Source organism: Coffea arabica, chromosome 10e (genome assembly GCF_036785885.1).
Source record: "Coffea arabica cultivar ET-39 chromosome 10e, Coffea Arabica ET-39 HiFi, whole genome shotgun sequence".
NCBI lineage: Eukaryota > Viridiplantae > Streptophyta > Magnoliopsida > Gentianales > Rubiaceae > Coffea > Coffea arabica.
Genome location: NC_092328.1, coordinates 9,210,709 through 9,234,139, shown reverse-complemented (window position 1 = coordinate 9,234,139; position 23,431 = coordinate 9,210,709). Strand labels below are relative to the sequence as shown.

The window sequence follows — 23,431 nt, the reverse complement described above, 5'->3', positions numbered from 1 at the left end:
AGGAATTAACACAATTTTCTTCATTTGCTATGTACACAACGGCATAAATACACGAGATCTAACAAGAAGATTCGCAGGTAACCCTTTTGAAAAGACAATTAATAGGTAAACAACAATTTGTGCCTTTTGTAGTTTAAAGCACAAGAGGATCCTAAATCATGTAGCTTTGTCAGGCTAATTGATACCATCAAACCATGCCAATTGAAAGGAACATTGGTGGGCAAATTGTTATTCTTCACACCAGTCTAACATTATTAGAGGCCAAATTGTTCCTCCATAGGATGGACTAGAGGTACAAGATAAAGTTTAAAAGTTGAAACAGATAAGGGTACCTAGGTTGCCAGTGCTGGCAAACCTTCCCTTGGTAGTTATTTGTGTGACTAGTCAGCCAGGCAACCATATCAGAAATAAATGCTACATCCCACCATACCCGAATTTCCTTTAGAGTCTTGAATAACTTAGTAGTAAACCCTCAAAAAAGCCAGGCCATGGACGGTGGTAGTAATAGTAATTAAATGCTAGCAGGCCTCTCAACTGTCCCACCCGTTCACAAAAGAATATCAATTGTTTTAGTTCTTCATGCTAAGCTGCCATATACGAGTGATGCAGTTAATAGATGAATTGCAACCAATTTTTTTTTTTTTTTTACTCTTTTGTAATACAAGTTGATTCAATTGCTAAGAATGAATCATTTCAAATTCTGCTGTCGATGTAAAAGTCTATATTTATGGTAATTTGTAAGAATTTTTATAAAAGACCTGCTTTCAAAGGTATACTCGGACCTATAATGACAATGATCGGAGGATTCACCCAAACTTTATTCAAAAAAAAAAAAAAATCACCAACACAATACAGAGCCAAGAAATCTCGTAAGATGTGATCAATTAGGACCGCTAGTACCGTAGTCAATGAGCCGTCCAGGTGCTTATTTGGACAAAGAAAACGGTAGAGGTAGACGCATGGGGCAGGCAATAGGAACAGAACCGCCCGGGAAAGCCAATCAATTCCCAACCCTTTTCGGGAATGACAGCTCGTGGATTAATGCAGTTGTGGCGAAATGCTACCTCCTTTTTTGACCTGTGAGTGCTTTAGAATTGAGATCATGGCGGTCTGGCTTGCAACTGTTCCTTTATTATGCCGTCAGTGGAACCATCAAAAATTGATGTGGAGTTGACTTTTTTATTTTATTTATAGTAGTTTTTTTTTAAAAAAATAAAATCAAGAACTGGGATTAATTGGAAGGCAATTGGATATATTTTTTTATTAGATCCAGAAATTAATCGCATGCAAGAATGCATGGCTTCGTTTACCGCAAGAAATGAGAAACTATTTCCTATAGAGCTTGAGATTGAATGTGATTAAAATGTATTTTGAGTAGAGAATGAGGAATTTAATTAGCATAATAAATGTTATGAATAGCAATAATGTACAAGAAGAAATTGTCAACAGGAGTCAACATCATGACCATACTTTCATGATCCAAACACGAGAACTGTATGGGACTTAAATGCAAGAATAGCCTCGCCAATGGAACACAGGGGCTTGACACAAATTCTAAAGAAACTAAGTGACCTCAGTAGAAGTAACTGTTATCTGCTAATCCCACGAACAATGATTTAGAACTGTCCTCTAAAAGAATAGAATTACTGTTGCAAGGAGAACTTACATGTAGTATTGTACCTTTGTTTGGATTGTGATTTTCTACAGAAAATTTTTTACGTATTTTATGAACATATTTTTTAATTATTTTTTTATTTCTTATATATCAAATTACTATAGTATATATATATTTTTTACAAAACTCTTAAAAATGGCAATCCAAATGAAAAGTTAGTTTTGCTGAAATGAAGAAAGTTTTGCTTGAATTTATATGTTTGTCTTGCAGAATCTTCCAGGTTCAAGTATGCTTTCAGTGTCAAGCTAAAACAAAAGTACAAAAAAGGAAGAAATATAACATGCTAAAGAAAAAGAAGATGACTAGCTCTGTTAAAGTTTTGTCCCCTGTTTGTTTATATGTTTTAAGACCATAAGACTCTCAATTAAAGTATTTTACTTATATGTATACATATAGGGTTTATACAAGGATACATACATATATATACTTAGGACTTGATTGTCATTTCCCTTTTTCTTTTAACCTCAGTAGCTACTAGAAAGGTCATTCATTAAATACATTTCGCTCTGTGATCCTCTAAATCCAACATGACTGCCAGATGAGGTTGGTTGCAGCTGCCTTTGCCTAATTACCATGGTTATAGGTTGAAGTTTTAAGAGCAACGAGAAGAATACCTAATCAGGAAAATATTCGAACAATCATGTTCGTATGGCACATATTTAGAATTATCCAAACAGGTTGTAGCTTCCAAATTAAAACAATGAACGAAAAAGAAAAAATCTGTTGAACTGAGAACTGAAGCTGCCTAAATACTCAATATTTCAATCCTGGATTTTTGGATATTAGAGAGAAGTACTCCTCGAGGCTTAGGAGCTCATCAAAGGCTAAAAGGCATACGAAAATTACCCAAAAGGACATAGAATACGTACAAAATTGTTTGTACAAAATTGTTTGTAGGATAAAAACAATTTGTCTAAGATCTAAATTTGCTAAAGAAAAGTTTTCACAACACTGACATCAATAATTACTATATTTACTCCAACAGACAACATACAGGTGAATCCATTTACTACCCCTAAACTACCACACTTCTTCCCTCTATTAAATCCTTCCGCCACCTTCATGAACCCCTTCAATTCTCATAGAGATGGGAAACTACTCAGTCCACTACTAGTTCATTATCATCATCATTTCATCCATCACTTCCTCGCCTCTGTTCACCTCAGCTCTTAAAGAATCTTTGTCACTTTTCACACACAGACACACACTCAAAATACTATGGCTGAGCTGATGTTTTCCTGGATTTTTGTTTCTTGGTTGGTGTTGAGCAATATTGCAATTCCAGGACACGGACAAAATGATGATGGCTCAATTCCAGGAGTTAGTGAAGCCAGGAGAGCACTTGTGCCTGCCATGTTCATTTTTGGAGATTCTCTGATTGATAATGGGAATAACAACAACCTCCCTTCTTTTGCAAAAGCCAACTATTTTCCTTATGGCATTGATTTCAATGGTGGTCCAACTGGACGCTTCTCTAATGGTTACACCATGGTTGATGAAATAGGTACGGATTTTTAAATTTTTTTTTTTTGGGATTCTCATATTTAATTAAATCTAAGTTTTGTCTTGCTTTCTTAATCTTCAATCTGCATTTTTTTATTGTTTATTTGCATAGCATACATAAATGTTTATTCACCAGCAGATTCACCTAAAAAGTGAAAAAAAATGACAAAAGCTATTGCTGATAATTTGAGAGTTAACTTCTATGAACTAGTACGTAGGACTTGATGCCTAAACCTACAAGCATAATAGTGCATGTACGTGCATGTATGACAGACTAGTAATGGTAAATGAATGACCATAGTGTCTTTTGTGCTGTAAGGAAAAAAGCAGTTGACGGGTTAGGTAAACCTATAAATGTTGCACCACTCTTTTACTCAGGTTTTGTATATCTAGCCGCTTGAAGGCGTGGAATACTTGATATAACTCAAATTAAGTACGGTTGAGAGCGTGGAACATGAAGTTATCTAACAAGAAATTACGTATATGCCTTATATTACCAACCACCCCAGTTTTTTTTTTTCAAACCACCCCAGTTTAAAAGCTTTATTTTGTAAACCTACATGCCAAACACCCTTTTAAGGCCTCTTTGATTTATTACTTGGCTTCTGACTGGCCCATCCCCTGCCTTCTGCCCCTAAAGGCGTGTGCTTCAACGCCAGATCAAAATCCCGCCTTCCTTAAACTCCATTGCCAATAGGCGATAAAGGTGCTAGTTCTACTTAGGTCCTTGCTCATGACAGAAAATTAAACAGGTCATTGATAGATGTGGGCGTCCATTTGAAATTAAACCCTCTGAATTTCACGGCAAATTTCATCCTAAAATTGCATGTTACTAGGAGAAGAGTCCGGGTATAATTGTTTTGAGTTTTGAACATGTACTTTTTTGCAGCTGAATTGCTAGGACTACCTCTTATTCCGCCCTTCTCAGAGGCTTCCGGTGATCAAGTGCGTTATGGGGTCAACTACGCCTCCGCAGCAGCTGGCATCCTTGATGAAACAGGCCGAAACTTTGTAAGTGCATGCTGAATTTTCTCTCCAAGGATAATACTATATTGGTTGAGTGATTATAGATGGGAAAATGGGATTGTAAAACAACATTTCCTATAAATTGGAAAATTAACCACGTCCAATTTTCAGGTTGGCCGCATTCCATTCAATCAACAAATCCGGAACTTTGAGAATACGCTTGATCAAATCACAAACAGCCTTGGTGCCCCAGATGTAGCACAGGCACTTTCTCGATGCATATTCTTTGTGGGAATGGGAAGCAATGACTATCTCAACAATTATCTCATGCCAAATTACAACACCAAAAACCAGTATAATGCTCAACAATTTGCTGATCTTTTGACATCCCAGTACACTCAACAACTCACTGTAAGATAGTACTAGATTTGATTTTTTTTTTTTTAATTAATCTTGATTAGAAAATTAACTTTTTTTGTGCACTGTTTCTTACTGCAGAGGCTGTATAATCTGGGAGCCAGGAAATTTGTAATTGCTGGGCTTGGACTAATGGGATGTATACCAAGCATCCTAGCTCAAAGTGGAGCTGGTCTATGCTCAGAGCCGGTGAACCAGTTGGTAGTTCCCTTCAGTACCAACAGCAAGGCTATGATCAACAAACTCAGCACCAATCTCCCAGGATCCAGATTTGCTTACATCGATATTCGCAACATGTTCCAAGATCTCCTTACCAACCATGACTCTTATGGTACTACTAGACACCACGCAGAATTATAGAATTGAAGCAATTCAAACAATCAAGAAATGTATATATTTGTAGAATTTACCGTTTACTTATCCATTTTATGTGTTTCTTGATTTATTTATTTTTTTTTTGGTTTTACAGGATTTGACATAGTAAATCGAGGGTGCTGTGGAATTGGACGTAATAGAGGGCAGATAACTTGTCTTCCATTCCAGGTGCCATGTCCAGAGAGGGATCGCTACATATTTTGGGATGCATTTCACCCAACAGCAGCAGTAAACATTTTGTTTGGAAAGAGTGCTTTCAGTGGAGGTCCTCAACTTGTTTACCCCATAAACATAGAGCAGCTTGCTCGTCTTTGACGTCTTTGATTGACGACCTCTGCAATTCTAATATATACTTTGTGATTTACTGCTGCTGTTTGCTACACTTTTTTCATGGTTTTAAGGGTATTTGATCTTTTTGAGATTAGAAATTGTAAGGAATTTTGGCAATGCATGATGATGTAAACACTTTTCTTTCTAGTTAGTGTGCTCTAATGCCTAGTCTTCAATTCTGTCAACAGAAGTTAAATTACATTAAAAATGAAATAAAATAAAACAGGTCAGATGGTATACATTCTCCAGCCAAAGATAATTCTACCACTGATCAGTGTAACAAGATAAGGTGAAAGGTAGCTATTTTAGAATTTTGTGGTCATGTATCGGAATGCAAGTGAACTATATATGCTACTAATTCTTCTGCCAGCAGCAGCAGTCAATCCCATCATGTTCATGAGAAAGCAATAAGGAAAAAGATTAAAGCGAAATAGCAATAAGGAAGTCATTAAGGAGCGTTGAGAAACTCTTTGTAATAAGATCTTCTAAGATCAGAAGTGATTGATGTGCTAATCAAAATGGATTTGAGAAATGAAAGATCGATCGTAAGAGTCGGTTGAGAACATATATACTACACATTATTCCTCGCTACTGGAACTTTATTGCAAGTCATGGAGCCTTTGAAACAATCAATAATAGAGTGTAGCACCAAAACTGAATGTTCGCATTTCCCATCACTTCTATGGATACAACTGAATAATGTTGGAAAAGTAGCAGGGCAAAAGTTGAATTGGCCTTAGAACAAAAAATAAAAGGAAATCAAGTGTCAAAAGTCTTGGGTTCATGGAAACCTTGAAGTTGCGTTCACGAGTAATTGAATAAATGTAGATTTCATTAAAAAAAAAAAAAAATCCGTTGTTTATTAGTTTTTTTCTTCTTCGTGAAGTGGTGTTTTAGTAGTGCCTAATGGAATTGGGCTATTACAGTCTTATTTTACTACTATTTATTAAAATATACACACTCATATACATCGTTTCTTTTTGCATTTAGACAATTTATTTTCTTTTTAACGTTCATTTAGACTTTCTTTTGAAGGTTTATCTAGTTAATTATTTATTGTTTAAACTTCAACTTTTTCTAACTAATACTTAGGAATTCTCTTATACTGGTGTCTAATGCACACCTATTAGACAAACCCAAAACTTAATTATAATCTAATAGATTCCATAGAATATCAATAAAAAAGAAATCCGTCGAAGACCATAACAAAGTATCCGTTGGTATTTCGCACTTTAAACAGGTACATAAAGGGCAAAATTCTTTTAAGAAAGAAACAAATTTTGAAAAGTAGTCCACCTAGATCATTTGGAATATCCATTAAATCACAGTATGATATGAAAAAGTCTACCAGCCGCCGGTTCACACAGAACATTACTCGCCAAGATTCATTCAATTTCTTTTAATCAAGGATAGCGTTCACACTTGAAGGAGAAATATATATACTAGTGATTTGGTTCATTGAACACATTATTGATTTGAGAAGAATATCAATTTGGAAGAAAAATGTCAGTTCATTGTCTGTGCAATCCTTATCCAAGAGCTCTCTCCATATACGAAGTCATACAAGTATTTTACTCATGGTCTATAGTGAATTGAGTCTACCTAAGTACGTTTACTCTTAATTTGTTTAGCTTTCTTCGTTTGTCTTTGTATTCTTACTGTACATACTTAGGAACATATGCGTGTGTGTGTGTGAAAATATAATGAACTTAGTTCCATTGTTTTTTTTTTCTTTTTTTTTTTTCTCTTAATGCAGAATACAAGACTGTGTGGCCCAAGGTGCTTGGGATGAAAGGAGAAGAGGCAAAGGCCATCATCGAGAAAGACAATCCGCTATCGTACCTTGAGGGGTAATGGGTGAAATTGGTGGAAACCTCAAGGGAGTTTTCTGAAATTATCCCTTATCTTTATTTCATTTCTTTGTGCCAGTCTAGGTATGCAACGTGTCGATGGAAAAGAAGCACCCTAAATAAACAAATGTTGCTGTTATTTATTAAATAAAAAAAACCCGTCACTAGTCAACTTATTTTCTTGGGAGTCTTTATTCCTCATATGAGAATGAGGCTTTATATCCAGTATTTCATTATCCTCTCCTATTGGCTTCTGCACTCCCACCCCTCCACTTCAGAGATTGAGACGGGAAAAAAAAAAAAAAAAAGACTCAAAGGATTGCAATTTAACATAGCCAAGCAGTTTATGAAGAATACATCTTGTTTTCCAATTAAATACAGCAAATTCTGCAAAGTCCTAAAGCATTGTTAATTGTTGTATATTGATTGGGTAAGCATATGATTTAGACTTGGAACTGTATGCTTTCTTAGCAAGCAATATGTTTGCAACTTCAGTTGGATGGAAGGCATCCCAGAACAAGTACTTTCTTCGGTCATCACATGGCAGCTGAAGAGGGAGACATGTTATTTGGCCATTGTTCTTTCCAACTCCACAGCACCCTTTGTCAACAACTTCAAACCCTGTTCACCATCATCATGCAAGGAATACATGATTTGGTCAATTATTGCAAAGAGACAGGACGATAAAATTTTCTCCAAGAAAATGAAATTCTAATCCATGTGCATTCAACATTTGTCCCTTTATAAATTATGTCAATGTTTGCCTTTATTTCTGTTCTAATTTTAGTTTGTAATTGTAATTTGCATAAATTGTAATTAGCACATGGCAAGCAACATATTTTTCTAATCAAAAAACCATGAACTTCATAGTTATAAATAAGCTTATCTGAGTTTCAAAAGTGCGCGTTTTGTAATTTATCCAACTTTTGAACTCAAATTGGCTTCACAAATTGTCCATTCACTAAACTTTCAAAGTTAGCCTGTCGAATTAGAGGGCATTATTACCGTATGTTTTGGCATTGAGTACCAGATCTTGGCTGCTCTGAAATGAATCCAAGTAGACAAATTTTGCTCCCTGAAGTTCACCGTTGTTGAAACGATCAACCAATTTTCGCAGTCCAGTGTTAAAGAGGATGATGGCATTGTTGATCTCTTCATTACATCTGCTACCATTGCCATCGTACCGTGCTAGCTCATATGGTATGCAGCCTATTTGTCCGACTGCTGATACAATCACCTTACGAGCTCCCAAATTGTACAATCCCTTTGAAATTGATGATGTGCAAAACACATAAACACGAATATTTGACAAGGAATTATTTTAATGTCTGAGATTAATTTTGGCTCAAACTGCCTAATTTCAATCAAGAACGCTAAAATGTACTGCCTACACTTTTGTTTCTGTCTAGCATGACCTGAGATACATCGTATATTTCCAATTAGAATACTGATAGACAGTCTCAATTTATTCCGGATATGAATGAACGTAAAGACGAATCCTATCTAACAAAATTGGATGGTATCTAGAGTTCAAACATGTCTAATTTTTAGTCATTTATGGGTTATTAGTATAATTTCCACAATTCAAGTTTCAGAGTTTCTAGATTATATGTCACTACACTCCCTACTAAGCAACAATGGAAATTTTACATATTTAAAGGAGAATGTCTAAAATTTTGTAACACATGTTGACAAGTATTTTTAGACTATAACATGTAACATAAATTTAGACTGCCTGTGTCATTAAGATTTTACCATAGAAACAGAACTTTTATTTCTATCATTCATTAAATCTTGATATATTTCTGAAATCATGAAAAAATTTGTAACTTGGGTTTGTCTTTTACTACCATAATCTTTTTTCCAAGCTAATTGTATACTATCCGTGGAAGTTACTCACAGTTAATTGCCTGGTATAATCCTGAAGAAGTGAAGCGGCATAAGTTATTGGGGTGTAAGCTGTTCTGGTTGAATAAAAATCTGTCATAAAATAATTGTTAAGGTAGTCATTGCTTCCCAATCCTGAGTAGAATAGGCACTTGCTCAGGTAATTTCCCAGTGCCATGCTATCTCCCCTGAAGTACCTCCTCAACTGTTCTACAGTTGTAGCAAATTTGGCTACTTGTTGATTCATTGATGTGTGATCCCCCTGCAGTCAAGAAGGTAATTCACCAGGCTAGTTACTCTATCCATCAACCACATCGAAAACCAAACATTTAACTTTCACGTATTGTACGTAAAACTAGTCTATCTATCTAAGTACATTTTGAAAGAATTTAAGTACGCTACAAAATCTCAATAATGCAGTATCATTTTTTTTTTTTTTTGCAGCGTTTTAGGAACAATTCAATATTGCGATTTTTATCCAGTTGATGTACACTTCATCTTGTTACAATGCGAAAACAACAGCTGGATTACCAAATTATTTCCTGTCTCGTCTCGGATGCCTGATGCTCCTGATGCATAGTTTGCTCCCTGCAGTAATGCCCTGCCACGGACCCTGGCATAGGCTGGGATATAGTTGGGAAAGCCAAGAAGTTGAGCTGCAAAATGAAACTATTTCATTAATTTTCATTGTCAAAGTATTTAACTTCACTTTAATCTAACTACATTTTCAAAAAATCAAACACATTATGGGACTTTGTTTCTCGTCTCAGAAGACAGGCTTGTTTTTCGCGATCCTCCTTTTCCTTTAGTATTTATTCCTTGCCAAATTACTATCCCTACTAAACAAATGAATGTAATCTAGTAATATCAACAGAGGGACTAAATCCACACCATTCCAAATTCAAATCAGCACCTATGTCTGATTCATTAACGAACTATACCAATAGTATTGATAAACATACAAATTGCAGATTTATAGTATCAAACAATAGTATTATGTCTTGAAGCTTCTTTTGCAAACATGCAAAAGTATAAAAACGTACGCACCCAAAATATCAACAAATGTACGACCATTAGTGAAGCGACCAGAGGCACCCTGAGGAAAATCAAGTCCATAAGGCATATAATTAGCCCTGGCCAGCGTGAGGAGGCCATTATTGTTCCCATTATCAACTAATGAATCTCCAAATATGAAGAAACAAGGCACTTGTGGCTGCTGTTCCTGTGGTTGTGAGCAAGCTTTTGCCGTAAGTAACAAGAAAGAAGTTAGAACCCACAAAAGAAAACCAACAAAATCCATCGATCTTGTGATGATGGGTTTGGGAAGCAGCTTGGGATGAATATATGATGGGTTTGGGAAGCTATACTTTATAGTGAAATCTGTTGCCTTTCATCATGTAATCTTTTTTCCTTCATCATGAGATGAAATTGGCACTTCCCCGTGAGAGAAATGGTCTCCAAGTACCTTTCTAGCTGTATTTCGCGAGCATGTCTCAAGACATTCAGCCAAATTAATGCCAATATAACGCAGCGGTGATCAGGGCTGATTGCTCGTGATATATACTCTCCCTAGTTGGCTAGCCTTAGCCCTTACCTAAACAAAGTTTCAAACATTTATGAAGTTTTTTTTTTCCCTTCTCTTATTAGAGTGTAAGTTTGTGGTAGTTTTCTCTGTGACGACCCCACCTTTCCCTAAGGCGTACCAAAGGGTTCGGCAGACCGCCTGCCCAGCTCTCGCCAGGACTCACTCACTATCTCAATCGAGTCACGTACACACATCCATGAACCATAAATAACATTCCCAATTCAAGCTTATAATTTACATTAATAGAAATCGAAGTACAAAGTCTCAATACACCAAACTAGTTCAGAACGTATACAATCCAAGTACAACATGTTTCATCCGAGGAATAGCGTGAGTACAAGTCAAAATCAAATAGCTAGTCTATGCTAGACTTTACATATCTCACGCCTCGCTCGTACCCCTGAAAGGAAAACAAATGGAGTGGAATGAGCTAAAAGCCCAGTGAGGTTCCAAATAGCAAATTGACAATTATTTATAAGTACGAGTTTTCGATATAGCAAAGTAACGAGCATAAAGTTCATAAAGTGTTCATAAATGTGAACAGTAACACGTCAAGTAGCAATCTTAAAATGAGCAAATGTAGAAGATTTTTCAAAAGAAACAATAATCCAATAAACAATAAGTATTCCAAAGCATAAGGATACGGATGGCTCTCAGGAGCCAAATTCCCCTTTGCATTACCAGAAGCTTGATCACGTAGTAGTTGACACTCCGTCAACTTTCAAGTGAGTAACTAATCCAGTAGAACACCACTTACACGACTCTCCGTCCACCATTCACACCCCCTACTGGGCCCAAAATCCTCAATAAACACGGGTGGTAATACTCGAGTATACCGATTAGTCGAGGAGATATCACTCCACTCGACAATACAAAAGACCCAGGGTTCGTTACCCAATCGACCAAGCCCTTGCCGGCTCGACTAGAGTAACTCGCCACAGGGTTTCTGGAATTCCAGGAAGTGCGCGCATCATAAACAAGTATATCAAGTCAATTGCAACAATAAACAAGTATATCACGTAAGGGCAAGTGCGATAAAGTACACTCTTGCCTTTACAATTCACGTATATAACATGTAATCAGATTGGTCACGTATCAAGTTCAAGTATCAAGTTCAATTCGGTATTTGAAAGCACTCACCCAAAAGATATAGTGCTACTGGTCACTTTCAGGTTATACTCCGAGTTCGGAGTCCAAATCTGCGATAAAACTCAATTTGAGAACTTTGAAACATGACTAGAGTTCGAAACTTAGACGTTTCGTTCAATAAGAATCAAGAAATTGAAATTCACTTGGAGAATACTCGTGAGATACTCGCTCACTTTTTAAATGATAAAACTTTGTAACATTTATACTTGAAATGGTCATGCGAGTCGAAAGTACAAGGGAAAACGTATTTTGAGCAATCATTATTTCATTTCTCAAGGGTACAAGTTCGGCCAAGTCCTTACTTATATACCTCGAACAAGAAGACTCAAGTACCCTAGATGGTTCAAGTACTATTCATATCAACTCGACCCAAGTCGCAAGTGTATTTATATAGTCCTCGAGCGTAAATTTGGGCAGCATGCCCTTTGTGTTTACCTAATTTTCCAGCCATTTAGGCTTCATTGTTTTTCTCAAACACAACCCAACATCATACATATAAGCAATTCAGGTCAAGAGCCGTTCCATAGGCTCACAATATCATAATAATAAGATTCGCATCAATAGCAAGAACAGAAATTCCATATAGCCGAAAGACAGATTTGACGTATAAAAGCGGAAATAACTTATCCGAAGTTACGCTAATCGGATTAAGGCGAAACCTATGCCGTTTCGAAGCTAAGACTCAGGGCTACAATGTTCATGAATATCACTAAGTCCAGTTTCTAATGTAACTTGGTCAAATTCGCCAATTACTAAACCAGAAACCAATTCACCGGCAGCTTAAACGCAGAACACTGTAATGGTCATAACTCAGTGTACACAAGTCCGAATCAGGTGTTCTTTGAGGTATTTTAAAGCTACTTCAGAACACTACAACTTTCAAGTTTCGGCCCAGAGCTAAATCAGAATGGATCCTGGTCAAAAATCGTGATAAACTGGACTGAACTGAAGAAACGGACTGCTGGGAAATTCTTAAAACAGTAGGGGTATTTTGGACTTTTCACGACCTCCGTTGCTCCGATTGAGCTGAAATTTTACAGGCACCTATAAAATGCCATTCTATACAACTTTCCTTCTTTGACCAAAGGCCAAATCAGCCTCTAACATATAGATACAATTTCGGACAGAATGCTTGGGAAATTTTCCAGAAATCTGGAATGTTTAGCTCTAAGTGTAATTTCCTCAAATTTCTGGTTCTAATCACCACTAAACAACCTTATATAACCTTAATTGCAACATTTACACATCATACATCACATTGAGCAGAAAATCAGAACCCCTAGTTCATCAAATAAATTGGGGAAAACCTCTAAATCATGCTAATCATCCATGATTCCACCACTATAATCAAACTACTAACTTAATTTAACAAAATCAAAAGCAAAACTTAGAGAGATGAGTTCTCTTACCTTGGTTAGAAGTCTCTAAAAGCAGCCCCAAGCTTTCCTTTTCCAAACTTTCACCACCAAACACTAACTAACCACTCAAAGACAAGATTAATCGGTTTCTTTTGTTTGATTTCTCACTTTGTTGGTGGATTGAAGAAGAAATGGAGAAGAGTTTTGTTTTTCCTCTCTTATTCTTACTCTCTCTCTCTCTCGGCTCTTGGCAGCAGAAAATGAAGAGAAATGAAGCTGATTTTTGTCTTATAAGGAGTAAGAAGGTTAGAGTTAATTAAGACCACAATTTGGCTAACACTTGGACAATTCTTAGCCACTAATTTTTCTCTTTCTTCCCCTTACTTATAAGCCACAAATTTCGGTCCCCTTAGCTGTAATATAAGAAGATATTTTGGCTCAAATATCAATAAGCTTGTGGTGCAAGAAAGTGGTGGTCCAGTGGTGCGTTCAAACGGTAGTGCGCGGGACCCGCCGGTTCGCGCCGTTTTTCTTAAAAACTCACGTACTAGGGTTTTTACTTCCCATTCACTAACCTTATATTACTGCTACTACTCACATATTATTTTTCACTTAAAAGTCACTTTTAATCTCCAAATTTAATCCTTACTCTGTACCGAAAATTCATCCGGCGAAAAATCGCGAAAACCCTAATTTTACTCCAAACTTGAAACCAAAGCGTAAAACCTTATTTTCTAGGTTTAATTACACTTATCATGGAATAATTGGATAGTAGGGCTTTAATAAATGATAATCTTCAAATAAAAAGAAATTTTTAAGAAAACGTGAGGAATTTTCCAATTCCAGTAATTAAAATTAGGGTTTCAATTAAAATATGAGACATTTAGGAAAACCGGTTAGTCACAAGTAAACTAGGGTTTTTGGCTACAATATTAGGGTTTCTAGTCTTTTAAACCAAAATAAGGTTTTAAATCAACCCAAAGAAATACACTTTAATATTTTCTTCACAAACAACCTCCTAATATTCGGGATGTTACATTTCTCTTTAAAAAGTTGATCCATTTATCTGCCTTATCATCTCGTGAAGTTCTTGAACTTGTACATACAAAGTTGTCTAGAGGCCTACAAAAATTAATTATTTCACCAAAAAATAAAAAAGAAAGAAAGTGAGCAATAATTTCGTTCTTCAACTTTCTTATAGTGAATTAATTGTTTGCTTTAATTGTTACACGGATGACAGATCCAAATTATTACTGTCTATGAAATTCTTAATTTATAGCAGTATGTGTATGTGTGTCTAGCTATAACATAGGGGTGGATATGCCTTAATTCAAGGGTAAGAGATTAAATAACGCTAAAAGTAGCTAATAAAATATAATTAATAATTAAAGAGTGTACAACAATACGAGTAATTTTGTAGATTAATTACAGGGTTTGCGATATTGCTATATATCTTAATCAAATTAGTCTCATGACGGGCCAATTGTTTTGTTCATGGGTATCCATTAAGCACTCGATGGGAGGGGATTTAAGTATTAATTTGTTAGAATATATAGAGTGGTTAATTTGAAAAAATTGTTTCAATTCAAGGGTATAATAGATGTAGAGGTGGCAAAATGGGCGGGATGCGCGAGATTTGCTTGGATTTGAGATGGAACCGAATCATATGGGTTTAGGCCCAACCTTACCCATATGTGTTTTGGGACTAACTTGGGCGGGATCACTTTGGGATGGGTTTAGATTGATCCCGCCCAATACCCAAATCTATTTTCTACATATTTTTTTCCTTTAATTCATTTTTTATTTTTTATATAACTTTAATATTTTTTATTTATTAAATTTCTTTTAGTTTTATTAAATAAACATACAAGTGCTTTATATTCAGGATTCCCACCAAAATTTGGATTAACAAATAAAGGAAAAGATAGATATACAGCCATATTCCAACATATATTAAGATGGCCAAGGCACTTAGGGTGTTGAATATTTATTCTCATCATTGTCCAAGAATGACAGGTCTAAACTGACTGAAATATTGGAAATTCTTGTGGATAATAATTAGGAAGACTGCTAGATTATATTCGCTAGTATGACTATAAAAATTGTTAAAGATAATTTTTGAATCTAAGACTCTGTTTGGATTTGCTATTTTTTCAAAAAATAAAATTTTCAAATACAATGTTACAGTAATATACAATAACTCAAAAAACATCCCATCCACATTAGTATATCAAATATTTTAAAAAAATTATAGTAAAATTTTTTCATAGACACTGTTACAATAAAATATTTCAAAAACATCCCCAAAAACAGCTAATCCAAACGGAACCCTTGCTATTTGAGCCCAATGGGTACCCAAGTATTTTCCAAAATTTCCCATCAATTAATGGATATAATTGGAATTTGTCCCATTTTAAACCCAATATCAAATTCCAATACCCAACCCGCCCAAAGTCCCCATGGGCATGGGTAACCCATTGGGACTTGGGACAAATTGCCACCTCTAAATAGATGTGAATGTTTGTATTTATCTGGCAATTCAAATGCGATTTCATTTAGGTGCCTTAACAGCAGTGAATCAGTTAGAAAATTCCATTTTCTGAAAAATTGAGATAGAAAGTCTACTTTTACTAAACCATTCTAGAATCTTATAACAGCCCAAACTTTTAAGAAGTATCGAAATATTCTTTCTAGACAATGCCAACCTGCCAATCTAAAGCCCACATGCGTGATAAAATTCCAAACTGTCTTATTTAATCCTTAAGAAAAAAAAAAAAGAGTCTTGTTCAACAAGAAGTTTGTGTTGTCAAAGTCAAGATTTTAACGTTGTAAAATTGTCTTTTCCAACGTGTAGTAGCTATGCTTTGGCTTCTCAGGCATACATCGGAATTGCTGGAATCAAATGATAGATATTTATATGAAAAGGTTATTATGATTGTATGTTCCATCTTGAAACTATTGAGATTTTAATTTTAGAGACTTGAAATGCAGAGACATTGCTATTTACGTGCTCATTTGTAATTGAAAATCTCAATTGCCAAATTAAACTTTAAATTAAAAATCAATTGCCAAATTAAACTTTAAATTAAAAATTAACATTCTTAAGTACTTGTAAAATGTTTGAAAATATTCTCTTCTAAATGGAAACATTTTTTTGCATTTTTTTGTTGCTTTGTCAATATAAGTTATTTGGAACTGTATATAAGAGGAATCAAATAAATTTAATAGATGAAGCTACGTTGTCCAATGAATACATGGGGAGTAGATTTAGCCCCTCCATTCTTGGTTTTATACATTACCATACATGTTATGTGCCAAGTAGGGACAGTATACTTTACCTGCCCTTCTTTTTTTTTTGGGTAAGAAGAAAAATTTAAGTGTATGCAATAGGTCAAGAAATGCTCTGTAAATCATAAGTCGCTTATAGCGATTCTTATATATCATCTATAAGCACAGCTAATACAAACTGTTTTTATAATGACTGTTGTATATCAGCTAATACACTGTTTTTACCAATTGAACTAACTTGTATTAGCTCTGCCCTAATTTTTGTGAATACATTTCACTTTGTACATCTACCAATGTTTTACTTAACTTCAGCAACTAATGGAAAAGTATTCAATTGCTTACACCAATTATATGTTAATTGCATCAACGGATAGGACGTGTTATGGTTCGGTGCAAATGTCACGTGATTATTTTATTTTCTTCTGTATATATCATTTTATCCCTCCCACAGTCTCTCAATTCTTACTACCAAACTCAAAATTCGAATCCTTTTCATACTTTTTCGATTCTTAATTTTTAGGACTAAAACTCATATGAAAACTTAAACTTGATAGCATGAAAAACTCCCAAAGCTCCCCTCCCTACTCGTTGGGACGAACCTGATGATTCCATTATTATGTTAGTCACAAGATTGGATGCATGTTACATTATATGTAATACTTTTTCATTTGATATACAAAAACAAAATTTTTTGAGAACTACAAGAATAGTAAACAACCGCACACAACTCAGCCGCAGCCACCCATTCCCTAGTTGGACAATTGACATCATCCTGTTCTCATGTATTGCATGTGTGAAAGCAATTACTTTTCATATGATACTTTGGTAAAAGACTTCGCAGGTTATATGCTGTCACAACTAGAGTTATTATGATGCTCATTTCAATTCTGGAAGGAACATTTCTCCAAAAAAAAAAATTCTGGAAGGAACAATCGCAGGATATATATCTACAATCTAAAAATTTACTCGGGAAGCATGAGATGAGATAAATGCTCTTTTCAAGTCTACGGGTTTAGCAGAGTTGCTAGGAGAGTAACACAAGCTCAACCAAAAATTCTGAAGAAATTTCATGTCGCAGATGACCATATGATAGGTGATGCCACTTTAGATTCGTATTCAAATTGTGTCTAACACATGCATATTGGTTGTAAATGAACAATATATCGTAACATTTTCTTTGTAAGAATGACTGAGAAAATATGATAAAAGATGAGAAAAGAAATACATAGTTCTGAGAAATCAACTAGATTAGTTTGTGAATATTTTCAACAAAGTCTATAATACTGACATAGTATACGACAATTTGTCCCATACGTCTTAATGAAACTACATACACAATTTGTTTTGATTTAGTAAGAAGTAGATTTACACTATATTCTTAGAAGTCTAACATAGGCAACTTGTATAGCAACATAAATTTACCATTGTTATTTGCCAAATATTGATAGGATGCATAATAAGGTAACTACCATTGTTAAAACTATTGATAGGATGCATAATTGCTATTTAATTTGTGAATATTTTCCCTCAATATTTGCCAAATATTACATAATTGGATGGATTCTACTTATATTTGACAATCGGTACTAATTTCAGGAATATGACAAGAAAAAGAGTTAAAAAGCAAATTAACGATGATTCTTGGCTTATTCCGTGTGGCCGCGCTTTAAGTCTAGCCTCAAGTCCCAAGAGATCGCGATCCGAGCGCGTGACAGTTTTTCAATTCACATTGAAGACCTTAGAAGCATGTTCCTTTTTCCAAGATAATTGGCTTTCCGTTTTGTATTAGGAAGCAAAGAGCTTACCTTTTGTTCAATTAGGGAAATATTTCTTCCGTGGGAAATTTGAATTAGTAGTAGTAGTAATAGATTAGGAAAAGGAAAAACGTGAGTAGCAGGGATTCTTGGTTGTCGTGACTGTAAAGACTTTTGTTTCGGTCCAGAGAAACTAGTGATTTTCCGCTTTTAGCGCGAAGCAAAACCGAGCGAAGAGCTTTGTCAGATGTTTACGCAACTTTTTGTCATGATGTGCAACTAAATTCTTTTCCAATCAAGGGATAATGAAGGATTTGGTTCAACTACAATTATGAGATTTAATTATTTTTATTTGTTAATATTTGTACGTTTTATGATTTAACTTCTTATGATTATTTTGTTATTTAAATATCACGGGTCCGATATTTGAATTAAACTAATAATCTACTGTCATATTAATCAATCAAATGCGTAATTGTTTGATTGGTTGGTGTTAGTGGCGACTAGCATGATTGATTTTATGTTTAAAAAATATATCTTCTAATTTAAATAAACCCTGGTAGTGTGTTTGTTGATTAGAACATAACTTTTTCTAGTTTCTAATGCAATTAAGAAATTAAATTTTACAGACGTACCTAGGATTGTATCTTGGTTAGAGAAGTAGTTAACGGACGTACCTTAACTATCGTGACGGTAAGGAAAATCTGGTTGTCATCGCGTGTTTAACAACTATAACTTGTTTATTAACGAGTAGATGAAATAATTATTGCATTGATGAGCAGTTGCATGAACCATTTTCGAAATTATTTCATTGGCTACAGCTTGTTTATTATTGATTTAAATTTAATTTTCTTCAATTTAATTATTTTTATTTGCATTGATTATTTTAGCTTTATTTTTCCAAAACCCCCTCCCCCCCCCCCCAATTAGTTTTTTTTATTCGGAAAGAAACAAATTTTTCCCTAATTCCTATGGAAACGACCCTACTTGTCATTATACTCGATCATATATTTTTGTAAGTAGAAATTTATTATTACACAGACCGACACCTGTCAACTATAACGTAGAAGGTTTGGTAGATAGTGAATTTTAAATATAATTTCTAGCTCAAAACTAATCTAGATGTTCCCGTTTGCCTGACGGGCGCCCATATTAAAAGTGGCATCAAGTGTAACTCTTGGAAATGTCAAGTTAAATCCAAGAAGCATCTAAATATAATGGAGGGACGATAAGTATGAGGATTTTCACTCAAATAGTACTTTCATATGCGCTATTGGAGAAAAAATCTTTTTAGTTCATAGGCACTGGGCTAAGTAATTTACTTCTAATTTATATTCTAAGGAGCAGTATTGCTCCTAAATATTCTGTAATGATTGCTTTACTGTGGTCCAATTGTCTCCATACTCCAGTGCTCATGCTATAAAAAGGTGCCAAAGCTTCAAGGGAGCATCGAGAGATTCAAATGGAGTGAAAAACTAATTCAGTACAAGATCCAAACCAGAAGAAGCATGAAGATTCACTCAATTGTGCTTCCCCTTCTCTCTGTGACTCTTTTGTTGAGTCTCCTTACCCCTTCTCTAGGTGAGAACTTGATAAAAAAAAAAAATGATGTTCTATTTATCAGCCACCCTATCTTTCATTCTCATTGCCCATATTATGACATTCATTACTTTTTTTTCCCGGTCAAATGTTACACTATGAAAGTTCTTGTAAGTACTACGTTAATTTCAATTATCTTGATTTTGTGTTTTCTTCTTCCATTTCAGGCCAACAACCCAAGCTCTGCCCTGTTACTTTCCCTTTACCAGTTAAAGGTGCATGTGGAAGTGATGGGGATTTCAGGTGTATTGATGAAGCACTAAAACGGTTTGCAGCAAGTCAGGTGCCTCAAAAATGTTCATGCAGTGATGCTAGACCTGCAAGTAGCCAGTGCCAGTGTTCCATTATTTGTACCAATCCCACAAACTAAGCGTTTTTTAACTTATGTAATTGCTTTTTCTGGCAGATTCTACGAGAAAATTCTTTGCTGAATAAGATTTTGTGGGATTTTTGTAATTTTTCTATCTCTACCCTGTGTACCGTTTGGGTGCCATAATAATATTTTGAGAGGAATAATTAAACCAGCATGATTGTGGATTCATCATAACCTCAACAGTACAAAAGAAACCTAAATCTGTGGATGTGTAATCTCATATGCTTGAAACACTTTTAGTTTGAATATGGTGAGATTTTTTTTTTTGGGGTGCAAGCTGACTATCTGTGATATATGGCTCTAAAACATGAAAAGGCTTTCTGGAGAGGATTGGATTAGGGCCGTTTTAGAAGTCCCTGGAGCATATATAGTCCAATCAAGTTTCAACAACCAGTGTTCAACAATTAGGATATAATTTTTTCCGTTTTTATCATATTCCAGCATTCGATTCGATGGATCTATCCTGCATTTGTTAGAATGGTTAAGCTTTCCGTTCTCCTCAACCGACGATTATTTGGCACGAAACTTGAATAAACCAAAGGAATTGAGAACGCTACCCGAAATTTAATTTATTTTTTTTAGCAAATAGAGCTAATGTAATGCATATATTTTTTCTGGTTTTGTAAGAAACATATTCAAGTTAACGGAGTTATTTACGCTAACATTAATATTTCTTTATCTACATGAAAGGAAAATTAATATTTTAATCATAAAGGCAAATAGAACTTTGAGGGCAATAATATTCCTATCAAAGTGAATTTTTCTCATATGTCAAGGTTATTTTCCTCAAATGTCAAGATTATCCTGAATCTGTCATCTCCATATATTCTTCTTGATTTTCCTAGATCCATTATGTACTAGTTACTTCTCTTCTTCTCTTGAAGTTTTTTCCCACCATCTCTCTCTCTCTCTCTCTCACACACACACACACATGCATGCACACATTAATTTATCAAGTATTTTCATGATATACTAAATTGATTTTGGCTTTAATAATTTCTCATATACTAATTCTAATTGTTCTTGTATTTTTTTTTTGTAATTTTACTCAGAAGCATCTTTTTTTCGAACAAAATATAATTTAACACAAAATAAATAATAGTTTGGGATGAAAATAATCCCAAAAAAATAGCCTTACATTTCCTTCAATATTCACGAGATATACAATGTAATGTAATTTAAACTTATTTTCATCTAATTATTAGAAAATATGAATACTTGATGGAGATCAATGTTGAAATGATAAATATGAATATTTGATAAAAGTCAAGACTTACATGACTAGTATAAAAGAAGATGATGATAAAGGGTTTAATAGTATTAGCTATTCAAAGGCATGACAAACAAGCAGAATTCAAAGAAAAATACATGCTAAAGTATTGAGATACAATGACATCATAATAGTAATCATTTTAAACTAAAATTTGTTAGAGTTAAATCAAGTTCTATTTGCAAATAAATAAATGCATTAGAATTGTATAAAAAAAAAAGGCAAGAGTACATAGAAATACAAGAAAAGATTAAGACGAACACTACTCTATTTAATTATAAAAATAATAGATAAATTAATGTGTATGTGCGAGAGAGAGACACAGAGAGGTGAAAATAATAGCCTAACAAAAATTACTTACTTAGAGTGAGAAAAGAGAAGTAAATAATGCATAATAGACCCTAGAAAAATCACTGACCATGTATAGGATTGATTGATTGATTGAGAATAATCTTGGCATTTGAGTGAACATTTATAGGATTGATTGATTGATTGAGAATAATCTTGGCATTTGAGTAAAATGATGATAATTGCTCTCACAATATCACTTGCCATGTGAAATTAAATCCAAAAAGGTTATCTAAGTGCAATGGAGCACAACAAAATGTTTAAATAGTAAATAAGCGTAAATTAGGCATTCCAAAAGGCCCTAATGGGGGAAAAAATCTTTTTTATTTCATAGGTATGGTAAGTAATTAACTCCTAATATGTTGAGGAGCATTATTGCTTATAAATAATCTCTAATCGCATACCTCTAGTTCAACTATCTCTCATGCACCGTGTTAGCACTTAATTAGCACTATAAAAAGGTGACACAACTACTAGTGAGCATTGACTAGTTCAGATCAATTGAAAAGCTAATTCAGTGCAAAGTCCAAACAAGAAGCATGAAGAACTCAATTGTGTTTCCCCTTCTTTTTGTGTCTCTTCTCTTGAGTCTCTTTGTGGCCCCTTCTCTAGGTGAGAACTAGAAACCTAAGTGGTGTTTTATTTATCAGCCACCCTTGTTATCTTCCATTTCTCATCGGCTTACATTCATTACCTTTTTTTTTTTTTTCAAATATTACACTGAGGGATCGAAGTTGTTATAATGCTCATTTCTTTATTAATCAGTGGAATTCCTCACCAATTTTTTTTTTTTTTATTTCTTTCGAAGACCAAACAGTTAGTGAGGTGTGTCAACAAGAAGATTAATAACATATATATCCTCAAATATTTCTTGTATATGAACTAATATTTTAACTATCTTGGATTTGTGTTTTATTCTTCCATTTCAGGCCAACAACCCAAGCTTTGCCCAACAACTTTCGGTCTCCCAGTTAAAGCTGTATGTGGATATGAAGGGAATCCCAGATGTTTTGATGAAGCAATAAGACGGTTTCCAGCAAGTGCAATGCCTCAAAAATGTTCATGCAGTGATGCCAGACCAGCGAGTAGCCAATGCCTGTGTCATATTGTTTGTACCAATCCCGCAAACAAAACGATTGTTAAGTAATTGCAGCTGCTTTTTCTGGCAGAGTTTACCAGAAAATGTTTTGTTGAATAAGCTTTTGTGGGATTTTGCCATTTTTCAATCTCTACCCTATGTATCATTTGAAAGCCATAATGATATTGAGAGGAATAATTAAGCCAATGTAACTGTGTGGATTCCGAAACTATCCAGTTTTCGACCTGTCCCAGTTTTGAGGTCTCCCCCTCGTCTATTGACTGTCAAGATTGGAAAGCCCCATCTTGTATTTCAAACTGCAAAAATTCTAAATACGGTCATGTAATTGCTCTCGATAAGCGTCTGCAGCTGAGGGTACACGGCTGGAGGATCTTCACATCAATCCTGTTCATAACCAGTTACATGAGGCTTTCTGTGTTGCAGAAGATAAGTGCAGAGAGGAACTTATAATGAAGGCAAAGATTCAAAACGAGAAGAAGATGAAAGACGAAAAGCTATGAGGGAGAAAGAGTTGCTTGAGTTGGCTCAAAAGGCTAGATCTGAGAGATCCGAGGGAGGAGGAAACTGGGGAGGAGAGGTCGCAGAGGGAGCAAATCCGTGAGGAG

At 34.8% G+C, this 23,431-nt stretch overlaps 3 protein-coding genes and 1 long non-coding RNA gene across 5 annotated transcripts; 2 read left to right on the top strand and 2 right to left on the bottom strand.

Annotated features, from left to right (window-relative positions):
* The first annotated feature begins 2,741 nt into the window (after window positions 1-2,741).
* LOC113712106 (GDSL esterase/lipase At1g71691) lies at window positions 2,742-5,413 on the top strand. The gene is made up of 5 exons (XM_027235394.2): window positions 2,742-3,179; window positions 4,068-4,189; window positions 4,316-4,555; window positions 4,643-4,892; window positions 5,031-5,413. Exons 1-5 carry the CDS (start codon window positions 2,894-2,896, stop codon window positions 5,249-5,251), a joined length of 1,119 nt encoding a protein of 372 aa, XP_027091195.1. The 5' UTR covers window positions 2,742-2,893; the 3' UTR covers window positions 5,252-5,413.
* A 2,033-nt stretch (window positions 5,414-7,446) lies between these two features.
* Window positions 7,447-10,322, bottom strand: LOC113712169 (GDSL esterase/lipase At1g33811). The gene is made up of 5 exons (XM_027235458.2): window positions 10,051-10,322; window positions 9,535-9,659; window positions 9,017-9,265; window positions 8,122-8,380; window positions 7,447-7,737 (listed from the first exon to the last, which is right to left on the bottom strand). The coding sequence occupies exons 1-5, from the start codon at window positions 10,301-10,303 to the stop codon at window positions 7,514-7,516; spliced, it is 1,110 nt and encodes a 369-aa protein (XP_027091259.1). The 5' UTR covers window positions 10,304-10,322; the 3' UTR covers window positions 7,447-7,513.
* Window positions 10,323-10,796: 474 nt separating this feature from the next.
* Window positions 10,797-13,340, bottom strand: LOC140015402 (uncharacterized). Its single transcript, XR_011822053.1, has 3 exons — window positions 13,147-13,340; window positions 11,729-11,787; window positions 10,797-10,988 (listed from the first exon to the last, which is right to left on the bottom strand). It is a non-coding gene; the product is annotated as an uncharacterized lncRNA (long non-coding RNA).
* A 5,973-nt stretch (window positions 13,341-19,313) lies between these two features.
* Window positions 19,314-23,012, top strand: LOC113711787 (uncharacterized). 2 transcript variants are annotated; one of them, XR_011822042.1, is made up of 3 exons: window positions 19,314-19,718; window positions 19,904-22,339; window positions 22,657-23,012. XR_011822042.1 is itself a non-coding variant. In XM_027234990.2 (3 exons), exons 1-3 carry the CDS (start codon window positions 19,646-19,648, stop codon window positions 22,750-22,752), a joined length of 285 nt encoding a protein of 94 aa, XP_027090791.2. In that variant the 5' UTR covers window positions 19,356-19,645; the 3' UTR covers window positions 22,753-23,012. The 2 variants fall into 2 exon arrangements, 1 of the variants encoding a protein (XP_027090791.2); XM_027234990.2 differs by having other exon boundaries at window positions 19,356-19,718; window positions 19,904-20,019.
* Window positions 23,013-23,431: the final 419 nt, after the last annotated feature.